At 41.1% G+C, this 25,746-nt stretch overlaps 1 protein-coding gene across 3 annotated transcripts in view; it reads right to left on the reverse strand.

Annotated features, from left to right (window-relative positions):
* The window catches only part of CDH23 (cadherin related 23), a 3,939,560-nt gene that overhangs the window by 21,984 nt on the left and 3,891,830 nt on the right, over positions 1-25,746 (reverse strand). For all 3 annotated transcript variants that reach the window (XM_069610726.1, XM_069610725.1, XM_069610724.1), the window contains one exon: positions 25,503-25,632. In XM_069610726.1, coding sequence (XP_069466827.1) covers positions 25,503-25,632 — 130 coding nt within the window. The remainder of the gene's footprint in view (positions 1-25,502; positions 25,633-25,746) is intronic.

A 25,746-nucleotide genomic window follows, 5' to 3' on the forward strand; every position in this document is an offset into this window, starting at 1 on the left:
TGTAGCTAAGAAATCACATGACCATGCACCAATTACATTCAAGACCTCTACATCTAACTGCATCATCATAGATCAGCACTGCAAATGTACTGTGAATCTCTCTGAGAACAAGTGTCATATCATTGGCAAGCACCATCTACCAGAAATACTGTACAAGTCTCCAAGATTTCTACTTGCAGCTCCATGCATATCCATATCCATGAACACAAACTTTAGGTATGCATATTTTCTGTACAGTAGATGAACACATTTTCAAACAGACTTTTAGCTTGTGTAATCTGTAAAATGAATTTACTGTATTTTTTTCAATTTCCTAAAATCAACTATCACTTATAAACCTTTATACAATTTACTTTCTTTATACACACACACTCAAATCATGTTAAACTAACATTTTTTAAAATGAAATATATAGACTACATATATTCAAACAAAATTGCATGCAAGCACAATCTATGTTTAAATCTTTAAAAAAATACTTATACAATTTCATATTTTTTTGTTTTTATTTATTTACTTAATTACTTTAATTTAGACATGACATTGAGGCGCTATAACCTAGAACAGCTTACTTACAGAAATAGTGGTATTCACTGGTATATTATAAATTTCACAAGACATAGTAAAGATATTTTTTTTTTGCTACAGTTAGTCATTCAATACAATTTGTTCATTAAGAACATATATGTACTGAACTGATGCAATGCATCTTATGTAAATACATAAGTTTAATGTTTTAAAGAAGGCACTGAGGATTTCAATTAAAAAAATCAATATCTAAATTAAAAACAGCGCTATATACAAACAAAGTTACTAATTTGAAGCTTTTACAATTGCAGTGAAGACCAGTCTCCTGAAAAGAAGCAGCCGAATTCAAAGAACAAAGAAGAACTAAGAAGTTACCTGTTAATTTAAGAAAAAAACGTAAGTAAAATATCACCATAATATTTGTATTATTAATCAAACATACTATAACGTAATACAAGCTATTTCGGTGCCTAAAAATAGAGATTGTGTACCATTTTGTCCAAAAGTCTCCATGTCTTAAACAGCGATTTACAGCCAGAATGGCCCACAAATTCCTATTTTTGGACACAAAAATTACCCAACAGGACTGCTACAATTTTCATATTATAGAACAAACAACTGTTTTAATTGTATACATTAGATTTACTATTTGTACTTTTCCACACCACTAGCTTACTTTTTTTTTGTCATCTGAACCCCAGTTTAGTAACACATACATTCAAGAATACCTATCCCTACTAGTTGTAGTTCCCAATGCACAATCACACACCTAACATACATCTTTATCATCTTACTCAAACACTCATGCACACAGCACACATACATTCCAGAACACCCCAACCCATATCTTCTTTATTTTTTTCAACGGACCCTAAAGAATGCCTACCAAAAGTCAAGTCCGTAGAAAGCAGCGCAAAAGTAGAGCAAATGAAAATAAAAGTGTCCAACATAAGCATCCATCTCTAGCAGAATTTGTAAAAAAAGTTGTAACAAAACAGCTAATACAGTCATTTAGTGAAACACAAGAAGTTTCAAGTACAAAAACTTTGCCTCCTCTATCAAAATGTAAAACAAACCAAAAAACAATTAACAGAAAATCAGCTATCACTACAGATAAAACTACTTCAAATTGTAATATAGTGCAAAGTAAGCATACCAAGAAAAGTATTTTAGCCAAAATGTACCGTCACAAAGTCCTTCAAAATCTTATAAAAACAGGAGAGAAATCAGGTTCAATGCTTAAAACCTATCATAGGAAATTAATCTTAGAAGCGTTGATGGACAGTGCAATTCTTCTCAAAAGAAAGTTATTTATTTTACTGTTAAACACAATGAAACCACTAATAACTAAATTACAAAAAATACTTCTCAATAAGCAAAATGTCAACAGAAAGAACTTCTTAAGTATCGGCGGAGGTGAATGGAATCACACTACGAGCACAGAACCATATTTTAATGAAGAAGCGTACAAACAAAAGCAAACAAATACAATTGCCATACATAGCAGTGGTCGAGGTTATGAAAAAGTGAATAATACCATAATGGAACAAGAAGTACTCCTTACAAAAATATGACCTGAAAACTTAGAATTACCCCTCCATTCAACTGAATCAGAACGTCTAGTGTACAAATGGCCATGCACGTCAATGTGTAACATTCCCAAACAATGTTTCAAATCTTTACGCCAATTCCTCAATAAATATGTAAAAAGCAAAGACAAAAACAAAATTAAATTACTGCAAAATATGGATACCTGTCCAGTGCGCAGGTACACAGGACTACAAGGACATTCATTGGCCTGCATTACAGGACCTACTTGTAAAACCACTTTCCATGATATCAAAAGGATATCAACACATCATTCAACTATAAGAAATCTAGTCTATAAACTGTACTATGCTAAAAGTCCTGCTTTAGCACTAGCAAAGTTAAATAACATCCTTCTACATGGTACAGCAAAAGACCTACTTGAAGAAATTCACTATATTCAGAAAAAATATTTTAGAAGTGAAAGCCATTTACAGAATGAAATAGCTTTAAGCCAATTAAGCAACAATTCTACACATGGCAACCTTTTGCTAAACACATACAAAAAAGAAATACTAAAATTTAAAATTACATCAGCTGAATTACCAAACAATGTATGTGTATGTTGCCGCAGAACTTTTTATAAAAGTAACACAAAAACTGTAGTCCTATCATACAAAATAGAAGACAATGAAGATTCTAAATGGTTTGAATTACCTCTCTACCTTGTAGCAGAAAACACATACGAAATAACAGAGCCCTTAATACTTTGCAGTTACTGCACTACAAAACTTGACAACAACCAAACTCCTTCACATGCTATCACAAATAATTTGGAATTATACCCAGTACCAAAACCCCTACAACAACTTAATTTATATGAGAGCATCATAATTCAAACAGTACACCCATTTCAAGCAATAATACACCTTCTACCAAAAACAGCAACATTACCTCCCTCTGAATTGGTAAAAGGCATTCGTGGAAAAGTAGTTTATTTACCATTAGATCTAAAAGAAAATGTGCATACTCTAGGAGTGCAACATCCAATGCAGCAATCTTTAATTATCTTAGTAAATGGAGTACCTACAAAAGGCAAAAAAATATGGCAACAGCTGGTAGATTTATATAAAGTTAGACAAGCCTTCCAATATCTTAAAGAGAATAATGAATATTACAAAGAAATTAATATTGAAGAAAACTTGAAAGATACAACTGCAATAATTCAAGAAACACAAGGAGCTGGTCAATTTGAGCTACTAGATCCTGCTACAATATCAAATACTTTAGACCATTATACAATTCATCCTTTGCACTGTAATGACACCGTAGAAGATGTACTGGAAACTTACCAAATGCGTCAAACAAAAGGATCGCAAATCAGCATATGGGGAAAAAGTATAGAAGCACGTGCTTTTCCTCTACTCTTTCCTACTGGCAAAGGAGGAAGGTATGATGATAGACCTATTCAAATATCAGCTTCAGAATACCGCTCATTACGGATGTATTCTGAAGATCCCAGATTTAGACAAAATGTGGAATACATATTCCACCTACTCTTTGAAAGTGAACTAGCAACTTTATGTTACGGAGTTGCACACATATTAAAATCAGGATCACACTTTCAAAATATGACAGCTACACAATTATTAGAAAAAGTGCAACAAAAGGATGAGGTTTTACAATCAAATATTACAAATATATTAGCAAATATGCGTAGTACCAAAGAGTACTGGTTTCAACGTCATGGAGATGTACGGTGTATGATCAGAAACCAAGGCCCACCCACTTGGTTTGTTACATTAAGTTGTGCAGAATATGCATGGGAAGATTTGCATGATTTCCTACGCATATCAAATAAAAACAAAACAAACATAGATATACTAACGCCTGGAGAACTTTGTTCTTTGGATCCTGTTAATGTTTCAAGATATTTTCACCATCGCTTCATTGCTATGCTACATTTTATTTGTAATAAAAGTGTTCCTCTCCTTGGAGAAGTGCAACACTTCATTTGGAGAAAAGAATACCAAGCCAGAGGAGCACCACATATCCACATGCTTTTATGGATTAAAGATGCTCCTAAATTTGGTCAAGACAGTGATGCCACTGTTTTACAGTTTATTGAAAAATATGTCACTTGTGAAATTCCATCAGAAGGCACAAATAGTGATCTTCATGAACATATTTTACAATTTCAAAGACACAAATGTGGAAGATACTGCCGTCGCAAATACAAAAACAAAGGGAAATATTACACCAAATGCCGATTTGGTTTCCCTAGACCAGTTACAAATACAGGTCAAGTGAACAACCTCATGTCTTCAGTTAGACATAGTGTTAAAGGTAAGTCACCTAAAAATACATATTACATAAAAAGAAAAAAAGAAGAAAAATATATCAATGATTATAATGCAATCATTGCCCACTTATGGAATGCAAATATAGATGCGCAGTACATTGCAGACAATCCTACTGCAGTTGCACAATATGTCACAGCATACTTAACTAAAGCAGAAAAGACAGAGCTCCAAGACCTCTGGAATGACCTGTCATCAGATAAAACAGTATCTCAGAAATTATACAGCTTGGGCATAAAAATGCTCACCCACAGAGAATGTGGATCATATGAAGCAGCTGATCGTTTAACTGGTAGTGCATTGTATGGTAAATCTGAAAATATAGTATAGCTAAGTCTTGGTCCAGCTAAATCTAGACAAAGAGTTCTAAAATCATATGAAGATATAGAAACAATAGCCAAACATGATCCCAACAGCCAAGACATTTAAAAAAAACATTGGAAACATACTACCCAAACAGAAGTAATACTTTGGAAAACATGTGCTATACCACATAGCCCAAAACTACACATACAAAAATAATATGAAACCTGATGAAAAAAAAGGTAAATATAGAGTGACAAACTGTGAAGGCAGCTTAGTTAAACTCACTAAACCAAATGTAATTAATCATATCAAATTGTCATTAAAGACTCCTCAACATAAAGAAGTATATTACATGTCCCTGCTACAACTCTTCAAACCATGGAGAAAAGAAGAACAATTACTAGATGACTATGACTCATATGAGGATGCTTTCAAAGCAAATGATGGCACTATAACTGATGTAAACTTTACACAGTACAAAATAATGTTGCACAATGAACAGCAACACGAAGAAGAACTCCAAGCCCAACTAGATAAGGACACTCCTGACAGTAGTCAACCTTCTGTAACAGGAAGCCAAGAACCACTGGGAGAACCACTAATAATAAATGAGGCAGAATTAGCTATGATAGAAGTAGAAAACACCATGTGTCAGTATGAAGATAAGGAAGACTTAACTATACTACAATCAGAACTAAACAATGAGCAAAGTAGCATTTTTCAAGAAGTAAGAAAACAAATTGCACATGGTGTAAAACATGAAAATAAAGAATGTTCCTGCCATAATTATAAACCTATACTACTGTACGTCAGTGGTGAAGCTGGTTCTGGCAAAACATTCCTAATCAAAATCATTAGTAAGTTCCTTCAACAATTGACAAACAACAAACTGTCAGCTGTTGTTACTGCCCCCAGAGGTTTAGCTGCCTACAACATAGGTGGTGTTACATTACACCGATTACTACTATTACCAGTAGAACACCAGAACAAATTAGACTATTACAAACTTTCTGCAGAAACTGCAATGGAATTACGCAGAGTATTGAAACAAATGAAAATGCTACTAATAGATGAAGTGAGCATGGTCTCCAACCTGATGTTAGCTTTGATTCACCTCAGATTACAAGAAGTATTCAAAACAGACTATGAAGAGCTCTTTGCAGGAAAACACATTATTGTTTTTGGAGATCTGATTCAATTAACACCAGTAAAAGGTGAGCCTATTTTTAAAACATTAGAACATAAACTCTGCCGTAAAACTGTTGGCAGCATTGGAAATGTCAACCTTTGGCAACATTTCCAATACAGAGAATTAACAGAAAACATGTGGCAATCTGCAGATCTCACTTATGCCAACATTTTAAAAAGTATCAGAGTTGGTATACTTTCTAAAGAAGCAGAAGCAATATTGAAAACCCGGCACATTAATGCACTTTATGGCGATAATGCATGTGCTACAGATGTTATGGAACAATTAGCCCACAAAAATGCCAATTGTATGGCCTTAATGCCAACTCTTGCAAGCTGTTTCAAATTCAATGAAATCATGCTAAGTAAAGAAATGCAACCGATCATGGAAATTAGCGCCACAGACAAACTAGATGTACATGGTATGACACTACCCATGTGTGACCAAGCCACAACAAGACTAAATAGTTTAGAAAATTCAATCTCAAACACAGCAGGCTTAGAAAAGATATTAAAATTATCCTTAAATTGCAGAGTAATGCTTAAACGTAACCTTGACCTGGACCAAGGACTAGTTAATGGAGCACTGGGTACAGTTGTTGGCTTTCAAACATACCCACGGAACAACAAAATTCAGTTTGTCAATATACTCTTTGACAAACTTTCAGAAGTAAATAGGATAGGATGCTCAACAGCTAGATTCCTTCTCTTCAAAGATATGTATGTACGCAGAGAACAATTTTCTCTAACTCTTGCATACGCAGTCACGATTCATAAATCACAAGGTCTTACCCTAGACAAAGCAATGATAGATATTGGTAACACAGTCTTTAAAGAAGGCATGAGCTATGTAGCACTATCACGCTTACGTACACTTGACGGTCTATTTCTAATCAACTTTGATGCAAGTAAAATAAACGCTGATATTCCTTGCATTTTAGAATACAGTAGACTTCGCTCACTATACACCCCCCACCTAAACACATATTCTGTTCCACAAAAAGTAAAACGTTATAAAAGAAAAATAAATCAAACAGAAATGCAACAGGATGTCACTGCAAATCCTCCAAAGAGAGTAAAAGAAACTAATACTTCATCAAGTACCACAAGCAAAAAAGAATCAATTAGGGAAAGTAAACCAGGTACTTCTTTAATGAAGGAAGACAAACTCCAAAAAAAGCAGTTAGATCCAGAACAACCTGGACCATTTAAATTCTCAAATATAGTTGGTGTAAATTGCTACGCAAATGTAGCAATGAATATTCTATTTCAATTACCACCAATTGTTGACAACATTCACTTACACAGTACAGACCCATTGTGTTTGCAAATGTTAGTACTTCACAGAAATGCAGCAAACAATCCTGACAACACATATAGTGTTTATGGAATAAGACAACAATTGGACTACTGTGCTGGAATGGTGAAATTCACTATAAATTCACAGGAAGATCCACAAGAATTTCTAATGTACTTACTACAAGTACTGGAAAACAAAAACATACCTATAAATGAAATCTTTCAGATTTCATACATGTGGAAACATACATGCACTCTCTGCAACAATGTGACACAAGAAGAAATCCCCAATGAACGCTTCATATATATATCAATACCAAATTGTGAATCCATTCCATTTCAGCGACTTGTACAAAATGCAAACCATGGTAGATTATGCTCTACCTGCAATTCAGATAATCGCTCCACGTTAGTAATACAAACACATAGTAAATACATAATACTAATGCTTCTACGTTACAATGCAGATGGTACCAAAAACAACTGCAAGCTGACTGGATTCACACATGGTCAAATATCACTTGGTAAGAAAACCTTCACAACAATAGGTATAATCTACCACGCAGGAGCCACAACCAATTCAGGGCACTACACTGCATATATAAAAAAGAAATGTGGATGGTTTGAATGTAATGATAGTACCATTACTCTAAAGCAGAGATTACCAGGAAATCTTACAAACACTTATTTGATGTTCTTAAAACCAAAATTTGATAACTAAACTGTATTTAAACCCTAAGTAAACTTGTGTTAAAAAAATATAAACTGTTGGAGTATTCTAACAGCTATCTAACTGCTCAAAGATTCTACAACAACTAATCAGATAAATGAATACCACTAAATTAGACCAAAAAATACACAGTTAGAATACGCCAATTGGTATCTAACTGTCCCAAAATTTAACAATATCCAAATCGATAAATCAATACCACTAAAATATATAAAAAAAAATAGACAGTTAGAATACGCCAATTGGTATCTAACTGCTCCAAAATTTTATAATATCAAAACAAATAAATAATATGTTACTGCTCCAAAAAAATACAACAAGCCAAAGTATAAAGCATTAGCCAGAAACAACAAGTGAACACTGAAAACAAACAAACAAATAAACTGTAGCCTAACAGAAAAAGTTTTTTTTTAATCCAACATGGATTTTTTCTTTCTCCCACAGACCCAATGATTTTAGCAACAAATACAGAAACTGAGCAAATTGCACAGTACTCTGATTTGTAATCTAATAAATATGAGGGTCCAAAAAAAAAGTATATTGATTATACAATGTACTAAGTCATTACAAAATACTAATACTAACATGCTATTTTCTTTTATCACAGAAATTAACAAGAAATACATGTACTCCGGTTACTAGACCAAACAGTAAGTATACAATAATAAGGAGAACCATAGCAGCATATCACATCCATAGTATCTAATACCTTTGTTCCTTGTACATTTGTTTTTCACCCAATGTTATAAGCAAATATGAATGTGATATGCTGCGGTGGTTGTTGCCAGGGCATAGAGTCTTGGGTGCATGGTCAAACATTTCAACTATGGTCTATGGAAACTTTTAATGTCCGCGGACATTATGAGTGTTCTTAGAACACTTTCAACTTGACAACGAACAATACAGACAGTGTCCTCAGGACACCCCCATTTTGTTTATTTGCGAACATTTCAGGACACTGCGAGTGTTCTTAGACCAGATTCAACTTGCCAGCAAACAATACGTCTACGCCTTCAGGACACCTCCTACGAACATTCCAGGACACCGCAAGTGTTCTTAGAAACGTCTTCAGAACACCCCCATTTTGTTTATTTGCGAACATTTCAGGACACCGCGAGTGTTCTTAGAACACATTCAACTTGACAGAGAACAATACGGACAGCGTCCTCAGGACACCCCCTACGAACATTCCCCGGACACCGCAAGTGTTCTTAGAAGCATCTTCAGAACACCACCATCTTGTTTATTTGCGAACATTTCAGGACACTGCGAGTGTTCTTAGAACACATTCAACTGGACAACGAACAATACGGACAGTGTCCTCAGAACACCCTCATTTTGTTTATTTGCAAACATTTCAGGACACCATGAGTGTTCTAAGATCACATTCAACTTGACAGAGAACAATATGAACAGCATCTTCAGGACACCCCCTACGAACATTTCAGAGCAACGCGAGAGTTCTTAGAACACATTCAACTTGTCAGCCACAACCCCCATTCATATTTGCGAACATTTCAGGACACAGCGAGTGTTCGACAAAGTCTTCAGAAAACCCCCATTTTGTGTATTTGCGAACATTTCAGGACACCGCGAGTGTTCTTAGAACATATTCAACTTGAAAACGAACAATACGGACAGCGTCCTCAGGACACCCCCATTTTGTTTATTTGAGAACATTTCAGAACACTGCAAGTGTTCTTAGAACAGTTTCAGTTTGCTTGCGAACAAAACGGACACATATTGAGTCCTCAGAACACCCCCCGTTCAGTTTATTTAGAACATTTCAGAACACCTGTGCTGTCCGCAGACAAATCGAACACAAAAAGAACATCTAACACATAAAAAAACACAACTTTCATCCTATCTCATACACTCCCACCCTCCCCAAACACTCCTACACACCAACACACTCTACTAAATACAAATTTTGAACAAAGTTGCACCGCGCTGTCCGCGGACGAGCACGAATCCAAGATGGCGGGCGCTACCGAAAATCTGACGTGCTTCACGCTCCACGCCGTCCAATCAGTGAACACCTTGCATGTCCGTGAACAATACGCAAGCCGATTGGCCAATCAGGACACTGTCCGCGGATCGAACTGGGAAGTGTGTCCGCGGACCGAACACAGATATCACTAATTTTTTTTTACCTACTTTTTGGTCATTTTAAAAAAAACTACTGGACGGATTTTCACCAAATTTGCAAAAGCACGCTTTCGGGACCAAGCTGCTGCTCCTAGTCCAAATTTGGTGAAAATCCGTCCAGCGGTTTGGGCTGTAGGCGCGAGCAAAAATGTTTTCCCATTCAGTCTATGGGGGAAAAAAAAGTTTTGGGACCCCCCCCCTATAACTTTGCCCCCCCTGGACAAATCCTCACCAAACTTTGCAAAAATATTCAGAGTGGCCCAAATACTTTTCTTGCAAAGTTTGGTGAGGATCCGTCCAGGGAGAGCGAAGTTATAAGCCACCCAAAAAGTGCTCTTCCTATGGAAACAGCAACTTAACCATAACTACATGGCCACTAGCGTGGCCATGTATATATTCTTCCTCAAGGTCTTGGACCATAATGATATTCCTGTCCTTTCATAGCTGCCCCACTATAGCCAGTCCAGCTTCAAACTGTCTCTGGTCTTGCCAGCTTTAGAATCTCCTCCGTTATCCCCGGTGGCGACAAATGACTCATGGGTGATGGCCATGAGGTGATCCCATACATCCTTAGTCCATTGGGTCATATGCTCCAGATAACCCCCAAAATACAATGTTCCCTATCCCTGCGTGATATTATCTCTCTTGGGACCCACAACCGCTCTCCCACCGTTGCCAGTTGCAAATGATAATTTTCAAGGGAAACCCACTGTTTATCCACCTCTTCCCTCAAGTGAGGAACCGGCACCCTCAACTGAGATGCCTTATAATATGTGTGGAGTTCCGGGAACCCCATTCCCCCCACTCCTTCGCCAACACCAGAGTGTTTTAGCCAAGCACAGTTTCTTCCCCTGCCATAGAAAGTGAAGAATAGGCCCATTGGCCCCGAGTAGTGCATCCTGAACCGATATTTGGAGCATTTGGAACAGGTATAAGATCCTAGCAAGGAAATGAATCGTGAAAGCATTGAGGCGGCCCATCCATGACACAGTGAGCTTCCCCCAACTTAACATCTCTCTATACAGTGTCTGGAGTAAAGTGGATAGTTGGCTTCACATAGCTCACTCAACTTGCTGGTGACAATAACTCCTAGGTAGCGAAAATTTTCCAATCTCACCTCCATCCCCAATTGCTCAAGAATTCTGGTATCCTAACACCCACCTCATCAAAGGGGAACAGAGTAGATTTAGCCCTATTTATCTTAAACCCTGAACATTCTCCATACTGCCCAATCACAGCCTGAGCTGCTGGGACTAATGTATGTGGGTTTCTTATATGCAACAGCACATCACCCGCCTACATCCCCAGCTTGAATTCTGAGTCCCCCACCTGAATGCCCTCCACCTGAGGAGTTCTCCTAAGCCTCTCCTCCAATGGCTCTATGGAGAGCACAAACAGCAGGGGCGAAAGCGGACATCCCTGCCTGGTCCCCCTGTGTAATGCAAATGCCCTTGGGTACCTCCCATTCACTGTCACCCTTACCGCCGGGCCCGAATACAAAGCCTGAATGCCATTAAGGATTTTTTGTCCAAAGCCATATTTTCCCATGACTGCATACAGGAAGGTTCAATCAACCCTGTCAACGGCCTTCTCTGCATCTTAGACCAGGATCGTTGGGTTGCCCACTTTGACACGGGCCATGTCCATCAAATACAGAGTCTTCCTCAGGGTATCTGCTCCTTGTATTAAACCCACCTGGTCAGTATGAACCAGGTACGGCATAACATTCTCCAGTCTAGAGGCCAGCACCCTAGTAAGGATTTTTGCATCTACATTGAAGAGCGATATAGGTCAACAGGATCCACATAACTGAGGATTCCTCCCCCCTTTGGGTATCACTAATATCAGAACCCAACAGAAGGATCTTGGAGCTCTCCAGTTTCCAGAATATGGTAGAATAATTTCATAAAGTGTGGGGACAATAATCCTGAGAACAACTTATAAAACCCAACTTTGTACCTGTCATCTCCAGGAATCTTACCCACCTGCATCCTTTGAATTGCAACAAGGACCTCCTCCTGGGTAAAGGGCACATCTACCTATGCAGCCCCATCCGTGCTTAGCACGGGAGTGTTATTTCTTTTAAATACAACTCCTGCTGTACTGCATTCACCTGCTTCTCAACACGCAAAAAACACCCCATCTAAAACACGGCAAAACACTTTACTATCCGTTCCGGTTCTGTATACACCTGCCCATCCACTCCCCCGATCCCGTCAGCCCATCTCTCTCCCCACAGTCCCCATTGCAGCACCGCCAGGAGCCCGCCTTATCCCCAGGGACGTAATTTCACCAAAATGCCAGGGGTAGCGGAAGTGACATCACACGACTCTTGACCCCTGATGACATCACAGGAAGTGATGTCATTTGACCCCACTCGAAGTGATATCGCAGGAAGCGGTGGAACATGATCTTTCACCTGTTGGCAAAACAGGAAGTGGCATCACATAGCATTGTACACCACGAAACAAATGGTTACGATATCACTATAATGTGATGTACATTTCATACAAGAATGGATCGCCATATGCATCGTTAAGATCAGTGTGTATAGGCCCATATTACCAAATTACTGTGAATGCAAGCAGACGTCCATGACCAAATGGTAATGATATGTTATTATATAGCACTTATGCCTAAGTGCTTTATAGAAAAAATATACACCCAATATAACCCAACCTGTGTTGGTATTCATTTATTGACCTCAGAAGGATGAAAGGCTGAGTTGAGGCGTTTAAGAACAGACTAAATCAGTGATTCACCCCCTGAAGTGTGCCTGAAATAAACCTTTAATGAGTCTAGCAATTATTGTATAGAATTCCAGAAAGACACAGTGGCCCTCATTACATGTCAGGCGTTAAGGGTTTAACGGCGCCGTCTGCGCCGTTAACCCTTAACGCCTGATTCACACTTTAACGCCTGCTTTTTGCAGGCGTTAAAGTCCAAGGCGCTAAGCGACCTTGGTGCTAATTACGGCACCGTAATTAGCACCTTCCCCATCCCCATTATGCACTATGGGGCAAAAATGGGAATGGGGAAGGGCAAATGGTGAATGGGGAATTACCGCCCCCGCCAACCTTGTGATGGGGGCGCTAATAACACCATGGTCCAGCGCCTGGGTCGTATGAGGCCCATTATTTGGTATTCCTATTCTTTCTTATTTAGGGTCAGTGCTGAAAGTGTTAGACTTGTGGCACTGCTGTTCTTACTTTTCTTCTTTTTTTTTAAGAGGCCTGAACAAAAAGCCAGCCACTCCAGAAGTAAAGAGCCACATGGTGCTGGCCACTGCCCAGGAGCTTGCATTACAAAAAAAAAAACATTTTATTTGCCTTTTTTTTTTTTAGAGGTCGCAAGGGAGGCCTCAGAGGTCGCAGTTGCGACATCTGGCAACCCCTAAATGACGTCCCTGCTTATCCCCCCTTTCGTAGTTTTTCTGTCGTAGAAATTGTAGTTGTCTAACCACCTTTCTGACTACAAGAGATCGCAATTCATCCCTTTTCCCCTCTAATCTTTCCTGATCAGCCTGTGTCTACCTCCTCGCTGGACTGTATTTTCCACTGCAGGAGACACATTTCGGCCATCAATCTAATCTCTAACAAGTTTCTTTCCCTTTTCTTATTTGTGTCTTGCCTAATCAAAAACCCCTGCCAAGTCACTTTTGCCACCTCCCAACCATACAACAATTCACATCTCGTAGCATTTCCACAGTGAATCGTTACATCTCCAAAGCAAGTCCTTAGTATTCAGACCACTTAAAGCAAACTCCATTTGGACCAATGCGTGTATATGTACCATGAGGATGGCAGTAAAATGTAAACCCCTGTTTGCCAGATGGAGCTGTCTCCACACATCCTGCATCCCATGTAAATCCAAGCATTCTCGCAACCCCTCTCTTCCCACTCCAAACACCTGACCCATTTCTATAACCGGGGCCCTCCTATCCAATAGAGGGTCCATCCACATTTTAAAATCCCTCACCCAATATCAGAGGTTCCTTACATTTTCAAATTATTTGGGCTAACGTACCTTCTAAGAAAACCATCTGTCCTTGGTTGTAATTGTAATTGTTTATTTGTACAGTGCTTATACACAAGTGAAGTGCTTCAAGGCGGGAAGGGAGCAAGGGAATGCAGTAGTCCTTTTTGGGCCTTGAAGTTTCTGAATGATCTAGCAAAAAAGTAACAAGTGTACTAAGCCTGACGGCATTTCTCCTAGTCCATGTGCATGAAGTGTAACAGGTGTAACCAGATTAGGGTGCGGAGGCAAAGGAGGGACACAACAGAACTTACTAGGCCTAGTAAATTCAGGTCATGCAAGTGTACAGACGGAAGTGTAAGGGAAGATGGGAAGGGGAACAAGTGTGCCCGTCCAGCAGGGCCATGGGTTAAGTGCAGAGCACATCCCTCTCACATGGAACTCATGCTGAAAGTGTATTAGGGGGTTACCCCTCTCATGGAATGAATGCTGAAAGTGCATTAGTGCTGTGCATAGTCCAGAGACAAGTGCAAAGGCTGGCAGGGGAGCCTGGCACCTATGAGGCACTGGAGGTGAGCCAGGTGACCAGTCAGTAAAGCCGAAAAGAGTTAGGGGAGAGATGGAGGAGTGAAGCTGGAGAGAAAGTGAATGGAGGTTAGCAAGGGAGAGGGAGAGAGAAGGAGGAAGAGAAGAGGAGGTTTTGAGGAGTTTCCAAAACGTAAGGAGGACCGGCTCAAGGCAGAGAGTGGCAGGAAGGCTGTTCCAGAGGGAGGCACCTGCAGAGGAAAGAGATCTACCCCAAAATATCTGCTTGGAAAAACGGCTCACACGCAAATAGTTGGAGGAGGCCGAGTGAAGGGCTCTAGAAGGAGAGTATTTAGGAAGAGAGTGTTGTAGATAGTGCAGGCCCCGATCCCACCTCCAAGATATTGCCAGCGACAACCGCACACCATTCATAACAGTGGATACTATCATACCTCTCCCACTATGCTCCTTCCACACCACAATGTTTTCCAGCCTTAAGTGCTTGTGCAGCAAAATCCCAACCCTCAGTCCTGTTTTCACCTCCACGGATGCCCAGAAGGCCTAACCAATCAAACCACCTCCGTCTAGTTTCCTGTAACATTAACACATGCATCCCCACTCTGTGAAATTCCATAGCAATTAACCAACGCTTAGTTGGGTTATTTATGCCTTTCGTGTCAGAGTCCCTATGAGCAAGCGGTCTGCCTGTCCCCCCGTACTAATACCTACTGCTGCCATCTTATCATCACTTTCTGTTTTCCAAATATAAAACCAATACACCCTCCTGGTTCCCTTCTCTCCCTCATTCCTGTATGCTGCTTTACCCCCTTCCCCACAAATGCCCATAGTACCCCCTCATCATTTCGACCCTGACCCACTGGCGTGTGAGATGCCCATCTATAGCTGGGCCACCAAGGGAGAACTTACCCCACCCCGGTCCCAGCCAACACCCTTCTACAATTAACCAAACTTAGTACAATCATTTTAAACTGCTTAAGAGAAAATAATACCCCAGAGTCGGGGAATCCAGCATTCTCGCTTCACTTAACAGGTGAAGGAGTGTTTAGCCTCTGGAATTATTGGCCTCTAGGACCTCTTTTCTGTTTAATCAATCCTTTCAGTGATCCTTGATTCGAGACTGGCACAGCAGCCCCCTCAGGCTCTCCCTCTCTCTCCTTTTCTCCCTCCGAGAGATGTTGCAAAACATGTTCCACTTTTGAGCCCTCGGTTATCCTACAATCCACCTCTTTGATCTCGAACACCAGGGCAAATGGATATGTACACCTATAACGTATTCCTCTTTCCAATAGCTAAGATGTGAGAGGTTGGCAGTCCCTGCGTGTAGCTAGTGTGAAACTCAAAAAATGTGCACTATATCCCCTTCAAACTGGATAGTGCAAAGACGTTTCGCCCTCTCCAGCTCTCCCTCTCCATATATCTCAGGAACCTCACCATCCCAGATCTCGGGCCTCTAACCCTAGCCATGCCTTCACAATGTGCTTTTTCGATTTCCACTTCCCCTCCACCATCGTCTGTAAACAGGGCATTCCCCAGTGCGTTGATTGTCCTTTGTACATCACTAGTTGACTCTCCTTTTTGTTCCTTCAGCCCAAAGACACGCAGATTGCTTCTATGTTCCCTGTTTTCAAGGTCATCCAACTTTAACTGGTAGTCTTCGTCCCTGGTTTCCAAGTCTGACAACCTACCCTCAAACTTCATTTCCATGAGATCTGCATTGAGGTGAATATAATCCATAGCTTCACACTTATTCTCCAACACCTCCACTCTGCTTCTTAAATCAGAAACCAAAGCCTGAACCGAAGCCTCTTAAGGCCCAAACCTCTTGCAATATGTCCTTGATGTCCATCTTCATAGACGGGGCCTTGATGTTTGCCCCCCATCTCTGGTGGAATTTGCCTGTTTCTCTCCTCACCCCTCATTGCCACTGTTCTTTGGCATTGCTGTAGTGCACTAATGTCTTCAAGCGATTTCCCCACCAGTGTCAGGCTTTGCTCTACACCATAAGTAAGCAGCTCAACCATCCCCAGTTCACACACTGACTGACCCCTCCTCCTCCTCAATATAATCTGCAGGTCTTGAACCCCCCTGATCCCCATGTGCCCCATGTTTCTTCGAAGGTTCGGTGTGAGTAACCTTTCACAGCCCCGGAGGCAAGCCGAATTCGTCTAGGCCACTGGGCCTTCCCTCACCCAGACTCCTATGCCAAGTCCTTGCACTGCCGTAAACTGCTATGGGCAATCTCTCTAGGTCCCCAGACTCACTTCACGCTCCCTCCTCCAAAGTCATTCAGCCCACTAGGCGCTTCCTGGGCTGCACCATCTGTGCATCGTGCATCTGCTTTGGCGTTCCAGTACCAGCAATGTGGCACCCCCTTCACCGCCATAGAGATGGGACAGATTTTGCCCGACCAGAGGGCCTCTGAACAGCAGCTCACCCACCCCGCTGCTCCTCTACCCCTCATGCACAGAGGGTAAGACTGTGGCTGCAACCTCCTCAAGAACACTGTCTGCCTGGGTGGTAGGGCCCTCTGGGTACTTCCAAATTGTCACAGTACTCACATACACTGCCTATATGGCCACCCCACAGTGTACACCACTCGGGTACACAACACCTCCACTGCGAGACCAGTCCAGGCAAATCAACCTGGTGGAAACAATCGACCCCATAGGCCCCTCGCAGTCGTTCCTCTCAATCGCTCTCTATGAATCCTCCGTCTGGGCCTCCAGTCCTTTAACCACCTCCAAGGCCACAGCGGTCCTTCTCCCATTAGGGCTGTGGGTACCCTGTACTCCAGTGCCCAGCTAAATGGAAAGGACCCAGATCTCAAGTGCGATCCTCCTCACCTCTAGGCTATGCTCCCGCACTGTGCTGTATCCCACTGTTGATTTCTCACCAACCGCACCATAGCAGAGATCGCTGCACAGGGAGCTGTTTCAATGCACCACGACGGACCTCCTCCCCAAACTTCGGTCCATCTCAGACACTTCCACCACCTTCACAAGTGGACCACTAGATTCTATCTGACTTCCCACTACTTTTCGAACAAAATTCAAATAGTATGTGCCGTTCATGATTCTCCGTCAGGCATCTGAAAAGGTAGTCTGCACCCCCTGGTGGTCCCCCAAACTATTTATTTTAATCAATCCAGGCTGTGTTTCTTCTTTGGACTGGGGACATGCATCAAAATATAATATCATGCAGCCTATTTCTGATGAGATAAAGGCATTCTTTTGTGAGTATGAAAGTCTTGAATTGTTCCTCTGTGGACTTATCTGAAAAATAAAGGTTGTAAACCAGTAAAAAAGTTAAGTCCACATCTGTGTTTTTAACCAGGCTGGGAATCTGTGATGTACTTGCTGAGTGATGCTTGGCCTCTGAGGGTTAGGGGTGTCTCAACATAGGGAACAAAATTGTTACAGTAGTTGGTGGAAGAGAATTACCTTTTGGATTATGTTTGCAAAGGGCTTCCCTGAACGAAACCCATGTTAGACATTCCTAATGTAAACGGTTTTCCTCTGCGTTTAAGGAAACATGGGAAGTCATATATGGTCATGGCTTATGCCTGCGTCAGATGAGCAAGGTCAGGTGAGCCAAGACCAGTTCTGTTAACTTCCCTGCTTTTTTCCAGGCAGTTGAGGACACAATATGGACAGCTTTAATCATACTCGCAGATTATAGATGAGCGTGGGAAGTAATTAATATGCATATCTTCTGTAGGTGCATTTTATCAAATTGACCCCCACAAGTGTGTGCTGCTTGATTTGGATTTTGGTTTTCAATATCTCTGGATACCTTAATGATGTCTGGGATTCCCGAGTGGACTCCACATCTTGTGGGAAGGCCCTCAGAGCAGCCAGAGAAAGCTTGAATTTGGAAACCACCAGTGATTGGGTTGCCCTAAAAAATGTGAAAGGATGCACCCTCCTAATTGAAGGCTGAGTTTCCGCGCAGCTGCCACTTTTACTAATTTATCTAGTAGTCTGCACTATTACTTTGTCTAGTCCTGGGACGAGTCCCTAACAATGCAAAGATGACAACAGCCCAAAGAATACTGTGAGGAATATTTGCTTCTGCACCTTGACAGGAATATAATGACACAGAATGTGTCTGTGGGCATCAGACTTCACAAGAGCCTAGAGGAAACTGGTGAATTGGTGCTCCCTTCCGCTGTTCTTACAGGCACAGCTGTGTTGGACATCCCACAAATCTGTTCCTTAGAGAAGCCTCTCTGCTCATCCCTTTGTGGATCGGATTTGGAGAGGCAGGAGCACCAGAAACTCTAAGCACTAAAGAAGGGTAAAGCCCAAAGAATATTTATTCCGAATCAAAGATCAACCAAAAACTGCACAAGTATATGCACTCAAAGGAATCCATTTCTGAACCATGAACCCTGGCTACCAATGGCATCTTCTCTGTGCCGGAAACACACAGGTTGCAAACAGAACATCTGAATCGTGCTCTACCTTTTACAGTTCACATTTTCTCTAGTTATGCTCATATCTTAAATATTAAAATGATACTGGTCGATAGTTAAAGAACTTTCACAAGATTAATTCACACATTTAGATATGATTGTACAAACTCGGCCTTTGTCATGCACCATACACAAACATATTTATATCACTTTATGGTGCTGAACGTATGTCCCATGCTTACTTTGCCAAATTGATCCCGGCAATAGCGATTTCAATTTAATTTTAAAAGCACTGTTTTAGTCCCTTTAAAAATGAAACTAGATTTGAATGGAAAGAAACATTTCACTTAAAATCCGTTGCTGGCATGACTTAGCCCAACATAGAATTCTACAAAAATCACTTGAGGTCAAAACTAGTCCTTGATGGTGCTCTCCTTTTGACATGTATTCAACTCCGTGAAGAAATTAATTACCTGGAAAAGCTCTATTCAGTTTTGGCACTAGCTCAGGAGCATAGAGAAAGAGGTATTCAGAAAAATCACTTATTAGAAATGTAATGAACTCTTGAATGCCACAAAATGTGTCCGGTTCAATGTCAGTGCAATACGCTGAACCAATGCTTCTTCGATGATTTGAACCACATTGGCCATCTTATTTTGTTGGCTTAGTTATGTCTTAGAGTTGCAGGTTAAAATCCTGGATGGAGAGAGTTCTCTGTTTGTTCATGCAAGGTTAGTAAATGAAGTTGGGTGGCAGTAAGTGTTATTTACGTTGTTCCAAAATGGCAAAACATATGGGAACAAGTACTATATGAAACCAATCAACTAGAAGGTTGAAACAGCAACATTAATATTCTGGGATCGGCGTATTTAATTGTAGGCTGCATTAACATTAAAATACATAATCTTTTCCCTATCATATCAACCTTTGTTGGCAGCTAGAAGACCTTTGATGGGATTCAGTACACCTACATACAGTTTTCATTAATTACGTATGGTTATGTGGGTAGCTTCCTAATAATATTTACAAACATGTATGATGGTGAAGGGCTAGGGTGTTAACAATTTGGATCTTATAGCTTATATTTAAAGAATCAAACCAGGCACCGTTGATGCATGCCTCTTCTTTCATTTGGTCTTGAAGCAATTAGCAATAACTTTAGATAGGAAAGCAGAAAGATTCTCTAAGATGATAATATATTGTTTATTGTAACATGCCCTGATAGTTCAATGGTGCCCCTGAGATATTGTGTATGCCTTTATGCTCAGATTTCAGGGCATATGAATAATTAGAGAAAACTAGAGGCATTTCATTAACGTACAAATTGTATTTGACGGCATTAGTTGGAATGTGATTTAGAAAGGATTAAAGGCGGTTTTTATAACTGGCGGTCAAATATTGGATTGCAATTTAGATAACAACAGATAGAATTGTTTGTTTGGAATGTATTCATTTAACTTCATGGGGGGAAATTTTATAGGATGGAATTGTGTACTCTTGTTTATGCCTATTTGTTTCCAGCTCTTCAATTGACTGTGTCTGAACACACTTCCCAAAAATTGTAGTGGGCACCATTTCTTTTTATTTGGGGCAAAGGGAAAAACACAAACTGATTAGTGTACTCCGAAGTAAAGTGTGCAGTTTGGTAATGTGGGGTTTCTGTGTTTAAAAGAGACCATCAAAATGTTAACTATTGTGGTAGGCCGAGCAATAGCACACTTGACACAAAAGCTTAGAGCTGTAACAGTTGGATGATTATTCTCAGTTGCAGTAAGGAACAGATTTCATCACAAACCTATTAGTATTAATGAGTTTCTCTGGAGACAATAAGGATGTGCTAATAAACTGAGTTAAGGATAGGCTCAGCAGAGAGGGGCTTCCTACAGTGTTCCACACCTTTGCATTCTAAATCATAAACCTCCAAAATCCTAATCTTAACATTTCTTGATCCTTCCTGTGAAACCTGGTCTACAAAACAATGTCCCAAAGGATAGTAAGTGTTTTCAACCCAATCTTCACAAGTCTTTAGCCTCCAGCCACCCTATGTTAACAACATACATTTTCTTAACTCATGCCAACACAATAGTTCTTAAACATTTTCTCAAGAGTTCATACCTAAGCTAAGGAAAAGAACCAAAAATATACATCTGTTCCTTGAAAGTTCCCTGCCGGAACTACTAATATTCTGGACTTCTCCTTCTATTTTGTAGGCCCCTCAGTGGCCCAGCAATCGTTACTTGTTAGGATTCCCCCTTGAGCTTTTTCACAAAAAGATGTTCCTTCAAACTTGACTGCTTTGGATACAATGCTGGTCCTGCCTGGACGTCGGTTCCAAGTGATAGTGACAAAACAGAGGGGGCCTGGGGGAAAAACTCTACCAGCACAAACACAGCCCATTGACTTGTTCTTGGGTGGATGGCCCCTGGGAGAGCCTCAACCAAGTCTTTAGCTCACTGTTCTTTTCACAGAGAAGTGATGACGCTATGAAAAAGTCACCAGGTAGGCACGTTTTATTTCCTTACCCCTAAATTTATTTCCCAAAAATTTTGAGGAGGGGTATAATTATATATTCTTGCCTCCAATCCTAGAATATTCGGAGAAAGTGTTGATTGTCTGGAGTGTATATTCTTAGGGAAATGTCGCCACCTGGCAGCCATTTTCACAGACACATTATCAGTGGATACATGAACTTCAAGCTCCTCAGACTTCCTAACAGCCCCATTTTAGACCTTGGCTTTCTAAGTTTTCACAATCGGTCATCCCTGGACATTGGTTTTCTCAGGTTCTCCCTGAACTTTGGCTTTTCTCAGGATTCACAAAAGGTCCTTCCTGGACTTTGCGTTCTCATATTTCACAGCAGATTGCATGGGCACCCTTCACCCACATTCAGGGTGGCAATGGGAGGATATCTCAGGGGCAACGCGTTTGTCTTGGAAGCAAGACAACATGTAGCAACACAGGATTGAATCCCGAGCTTGTGCTTAGAAACCATTTCCCTGGTATTAAACGTGTTATAAAAGAACAATTATAATTTTAATTATGTCAGGCAGTTATTATGTCAGTCTTCTGCCATGGTTCTGGGTTCACTCCTGTGCTAGGAGCTGGTGGTAGTAAGCCTTAACTTGTGGCTTACCAATTCTGAGTGCTTAATTTGTAAATAAGTAATAGGGCCAAAATTGTTTCTAGTATGCCTGTGCCAAGTCGGCACAGCAGAGCTACAACCTAAGGCCCTCACTATGTCAATATATTTGACGTTGCAGCTGCAACTCCCATCGTCTCATGGGAGGTGATGTTCACCCAACTCATGGCAGGTGTACAATTTACAAATACCAATCAAAATAGCGTAACATAGTAGTTGTGTCTTGAAATGGGACACCAAATGGTTAACTGCTTCTTTTGAACACATCATCCTCATTATCAATTTCCTCCGATTCTCTATGTGGAAAGTGAAATATGTTGACCATGTAAAAAGCAAATATGTGAAGCAGGGGACACAGAAGCAGAAATAATGGTAAGACTGTTTATTAAAGAGACCCTGCAGCAAGAAGGTACTCAACTCATCAACCCCAACAACCCTTTCGCAACCGCCTCCCTCACAACATTCTGCATTCCCCATCCATATTAGAAGGGCTCGGGCCTGGGCCTGAGCCAGTCACGACAATAGGTTTTCTTTACATAGTAAAGTGATGGACAAATGCAGAGGAAATCATTACTGAACTGACTACATTGGCCATCAAACACCACAGTAAGATCTTCTTGTATAGGTCAGCACTCATCACAAGCAAGCCACCTTAGCAGTGGACCTTTCTCTGTCCTTGCTCTTCAGGTGTGCTGTTGGCTATTAAGTGTCTTTTTGTTGCCCTTTCTGTGCCAGTTGCCCCACCAATGGAACTGGCAACTGTGTCGCACTGATCACAGTCTTGTGCTAGTGGGTGTTTAAGACCCTGTAGTTTGGCAGCCTTTCATTCACTTTCATATTGGCATAATCCGTGCTGACAGGATATCAGAATAAGAAGGTGAATTGCCCACCATAACAAGTGCTTGCATGTGCTGGCTGAGGGCTCCCACCGGCAGAGGTGCACAGCGTCATACTGACAATAGCACATATATATGTGTGTGCCTGCCTGCCCGCATCACTAGAGGTCTGCACCTAGTAATGTGGCTTCCTGGTTGCACCACACTCCCGAGCCTCTGACCCTGGGGTGGAATCAGTGCTGTCAGTTATTTCAGTACCAGAGCGGCACCAATTGCAAGTAGGCTGACTAGAGGAATGTGCTGCCATGACCAGCATGAGTGCCCAGCACTGTCAACATCATGCTCATCATTGCTACTCATGAAACTGCAGAGGATCAGTGCTAGATCACATTGTTGTTGCTTGTTGCCTGACTAAGACTGACTGAGATTTAAAAAAAGAATTTGCCAAAACACCACATCTTAATTGAACGAAGTCTGAGATAATAAGTGCAGGTTCCCAGAAATAAGGGCCAGACTCAGCCCTGGCTAAACCTCCCACAAGTTCAGCATTTGGGTAATGGGTTCTGGAAGGTGCTGGAGGACACCTTCAGGCAAGCTCCTCTCCTCAGGGAACCCAGTGCTTAGCAGCTACTTGGATCCCGTTCTAAACCTTAAGGGAGTTGGCTGTCTTCCTCAGGCAACAAAATCCCCTAAGGTTTCTCCAAAAACCAGACTATCCCCAGGCTATCAGCATCTCAGGTTCTCTTTCCCTAGTAAGTTCCACTTGTATCAGGGGAGCAGTTTTCTGCTTGTCTGCCTGCACCAAGATTCTCTCCCTGACTGCTCTTTTCCAGGCCCCTTTATACACCCTGGGTTGGCGAAGGTCACCTTTTTCTCTGTCTGATTGGTTATTCCCCATGCTTTCATGCTTTTTTGAATTCCTTTTTCTAATACGTTATTCATTTGAAGAAGGGGACCTCCATTTGCATTTATTAAGTTGTGGTTATTCTTGATCAAGCATTGATAACGTTCCCTGATGGTCTCACTGCGGTTAGCTCTGGACCTTGATGCTTGGTAGGCATCTCTGATGTGTGCCACCATCTTGAATTTCATGTATCTCACAGGAACCAGGTTTGCTTGCGGATATCTATAGGCTATCCCATCTGCGCTAGGCTTGATACAGGGCATAACTGTAGGAATAAGTCTAATCTGTTTTCATATGTATTCAAATTGCATATTAAATGCACTGTCTAACAACCAGTGGACAAGCATAATTATTCTGTTACACCACTTTCTAAATGTTTTCAATTAGTGGTAATTTTCGGGATTATGATCAAAGAAAATATGAGTCTATGGGCCTCATTACCAGTGTGCTGGTCCGGTAACAATGGTGCCGGTAAGCCTACCAGGGTGAGACCTGACGGGCGGAACGGCACAGGCCCGCAGACTTGCACGGAAGCACCAGCACCGTTATTAATGGGGCTGGTGCCTCCGTCATCCCCATTCCCATTGAGTCCTCTCGGACTCAATGGGAATGGGATTAACAATTTCCTGGCGTCTGACTTCCCAGATCGCTGGGTTCGTAATCCCATGGTGATTCCGTCAAGCCAGACCCCGGTAATTATTGCAAGTCCGGCAGCAACCCACCGGCAGCACCGGCAGGGTTACCGCCAGACTTGTAATGAGGCCATATGTGTTTGATGCAGAGATAATGGCATGCATTTGTGCAGCCAGCATGCACATCTCTCCTTACAATAGCAACACTGCCATTATGCGGCAGAGCCAGCATGGACATGTCTTCTTACACTGGCAGAATACTGGTATATATTGTGGGCCAAGGCATAATGTGTGTACTGTTGGTGATCTGGCATCTATTTATTGCCCAACAAAACTGATTGTAAATTGTACAGATTTGTTCCAAATTTCTCACAAGAGTGTGCTGTAAATTAAACCATTTTAGCCAAATATTTGAAAACATTTCTTAAGGGGTGATCCTTCCCAACTACACTCTTTGGGCTCCCTCATTATGTTTGTTCACTACCCCAATATTTAGGCCCCTTCAATTAAAAAGAAAAAAAAACAGTAGCTGACACGTAGTATGTTACAAAATCAATGGAGAATTTGCACCAAAAGCCTTTTGCACCAACACCAACTGGGAAATATGTATAAGCAAGCAAGAGACTTTTAGATGCCTTGAGGGACTATGGTAAACCACAGGGGCAAGCACGTGTCCATGGAAGAGTGAGTTGAAATCGTCGGGCCATGATGAAATGAGGGGAAACCTATAAGGTAACGTACTGAAACCCTTGATGACAGCACGTGTATCTCACACAAATAATGTTCTGCAATTATGTTGGAGCTAAAATCAACAGCATTGTCAGGTGCAGAGCAACAATACTTGTGGGAGAGGAGAACATGCTGGAGACCAAGTACTATCAGCATTTGGAAATGGTCCGACTTGATGGACCTGGCTGTCCCACACTGGGAGAAAGTCCATTGTGTTTATAAATACAAAAAGGTTTCTTACATGAGTCCTGGCTGGACTGTTCCAAAGGTCTGTGATTTCGCTCAGGTTCTCTGGAAGGTCATCTTCGTGGTCAGCTTGTGCAGCCAGCTCTACGTTTCTGCAGAACGGATCCAGCCACACAGGGTTAGCCCTGAAAGAGAAATCATGTCAGCAGACGATGCATGCCCTTATAAATAAAATTATAACGGGTTAAGTGAGATCCTGGGGGAATATAAGACTACAACTGTATGAACTGGAATCAAAG

Source organism: Ambystoma mexicanum, chromosome 8 (genome assembly GCF_040938575.1).
Source record: "Ambystoma mexicanum isolate Mex_15411 chromosome 8, UKY_AmexF1_1, whole genome shotgun sequence".
In the NCBI taxonomy this organism is placed as follows: Eukaryota; Metazoa; Chordata; class Amphibia; order Caudata; family Ambystomatidae; genus Ambystoma; species Ambystoma mexicanum.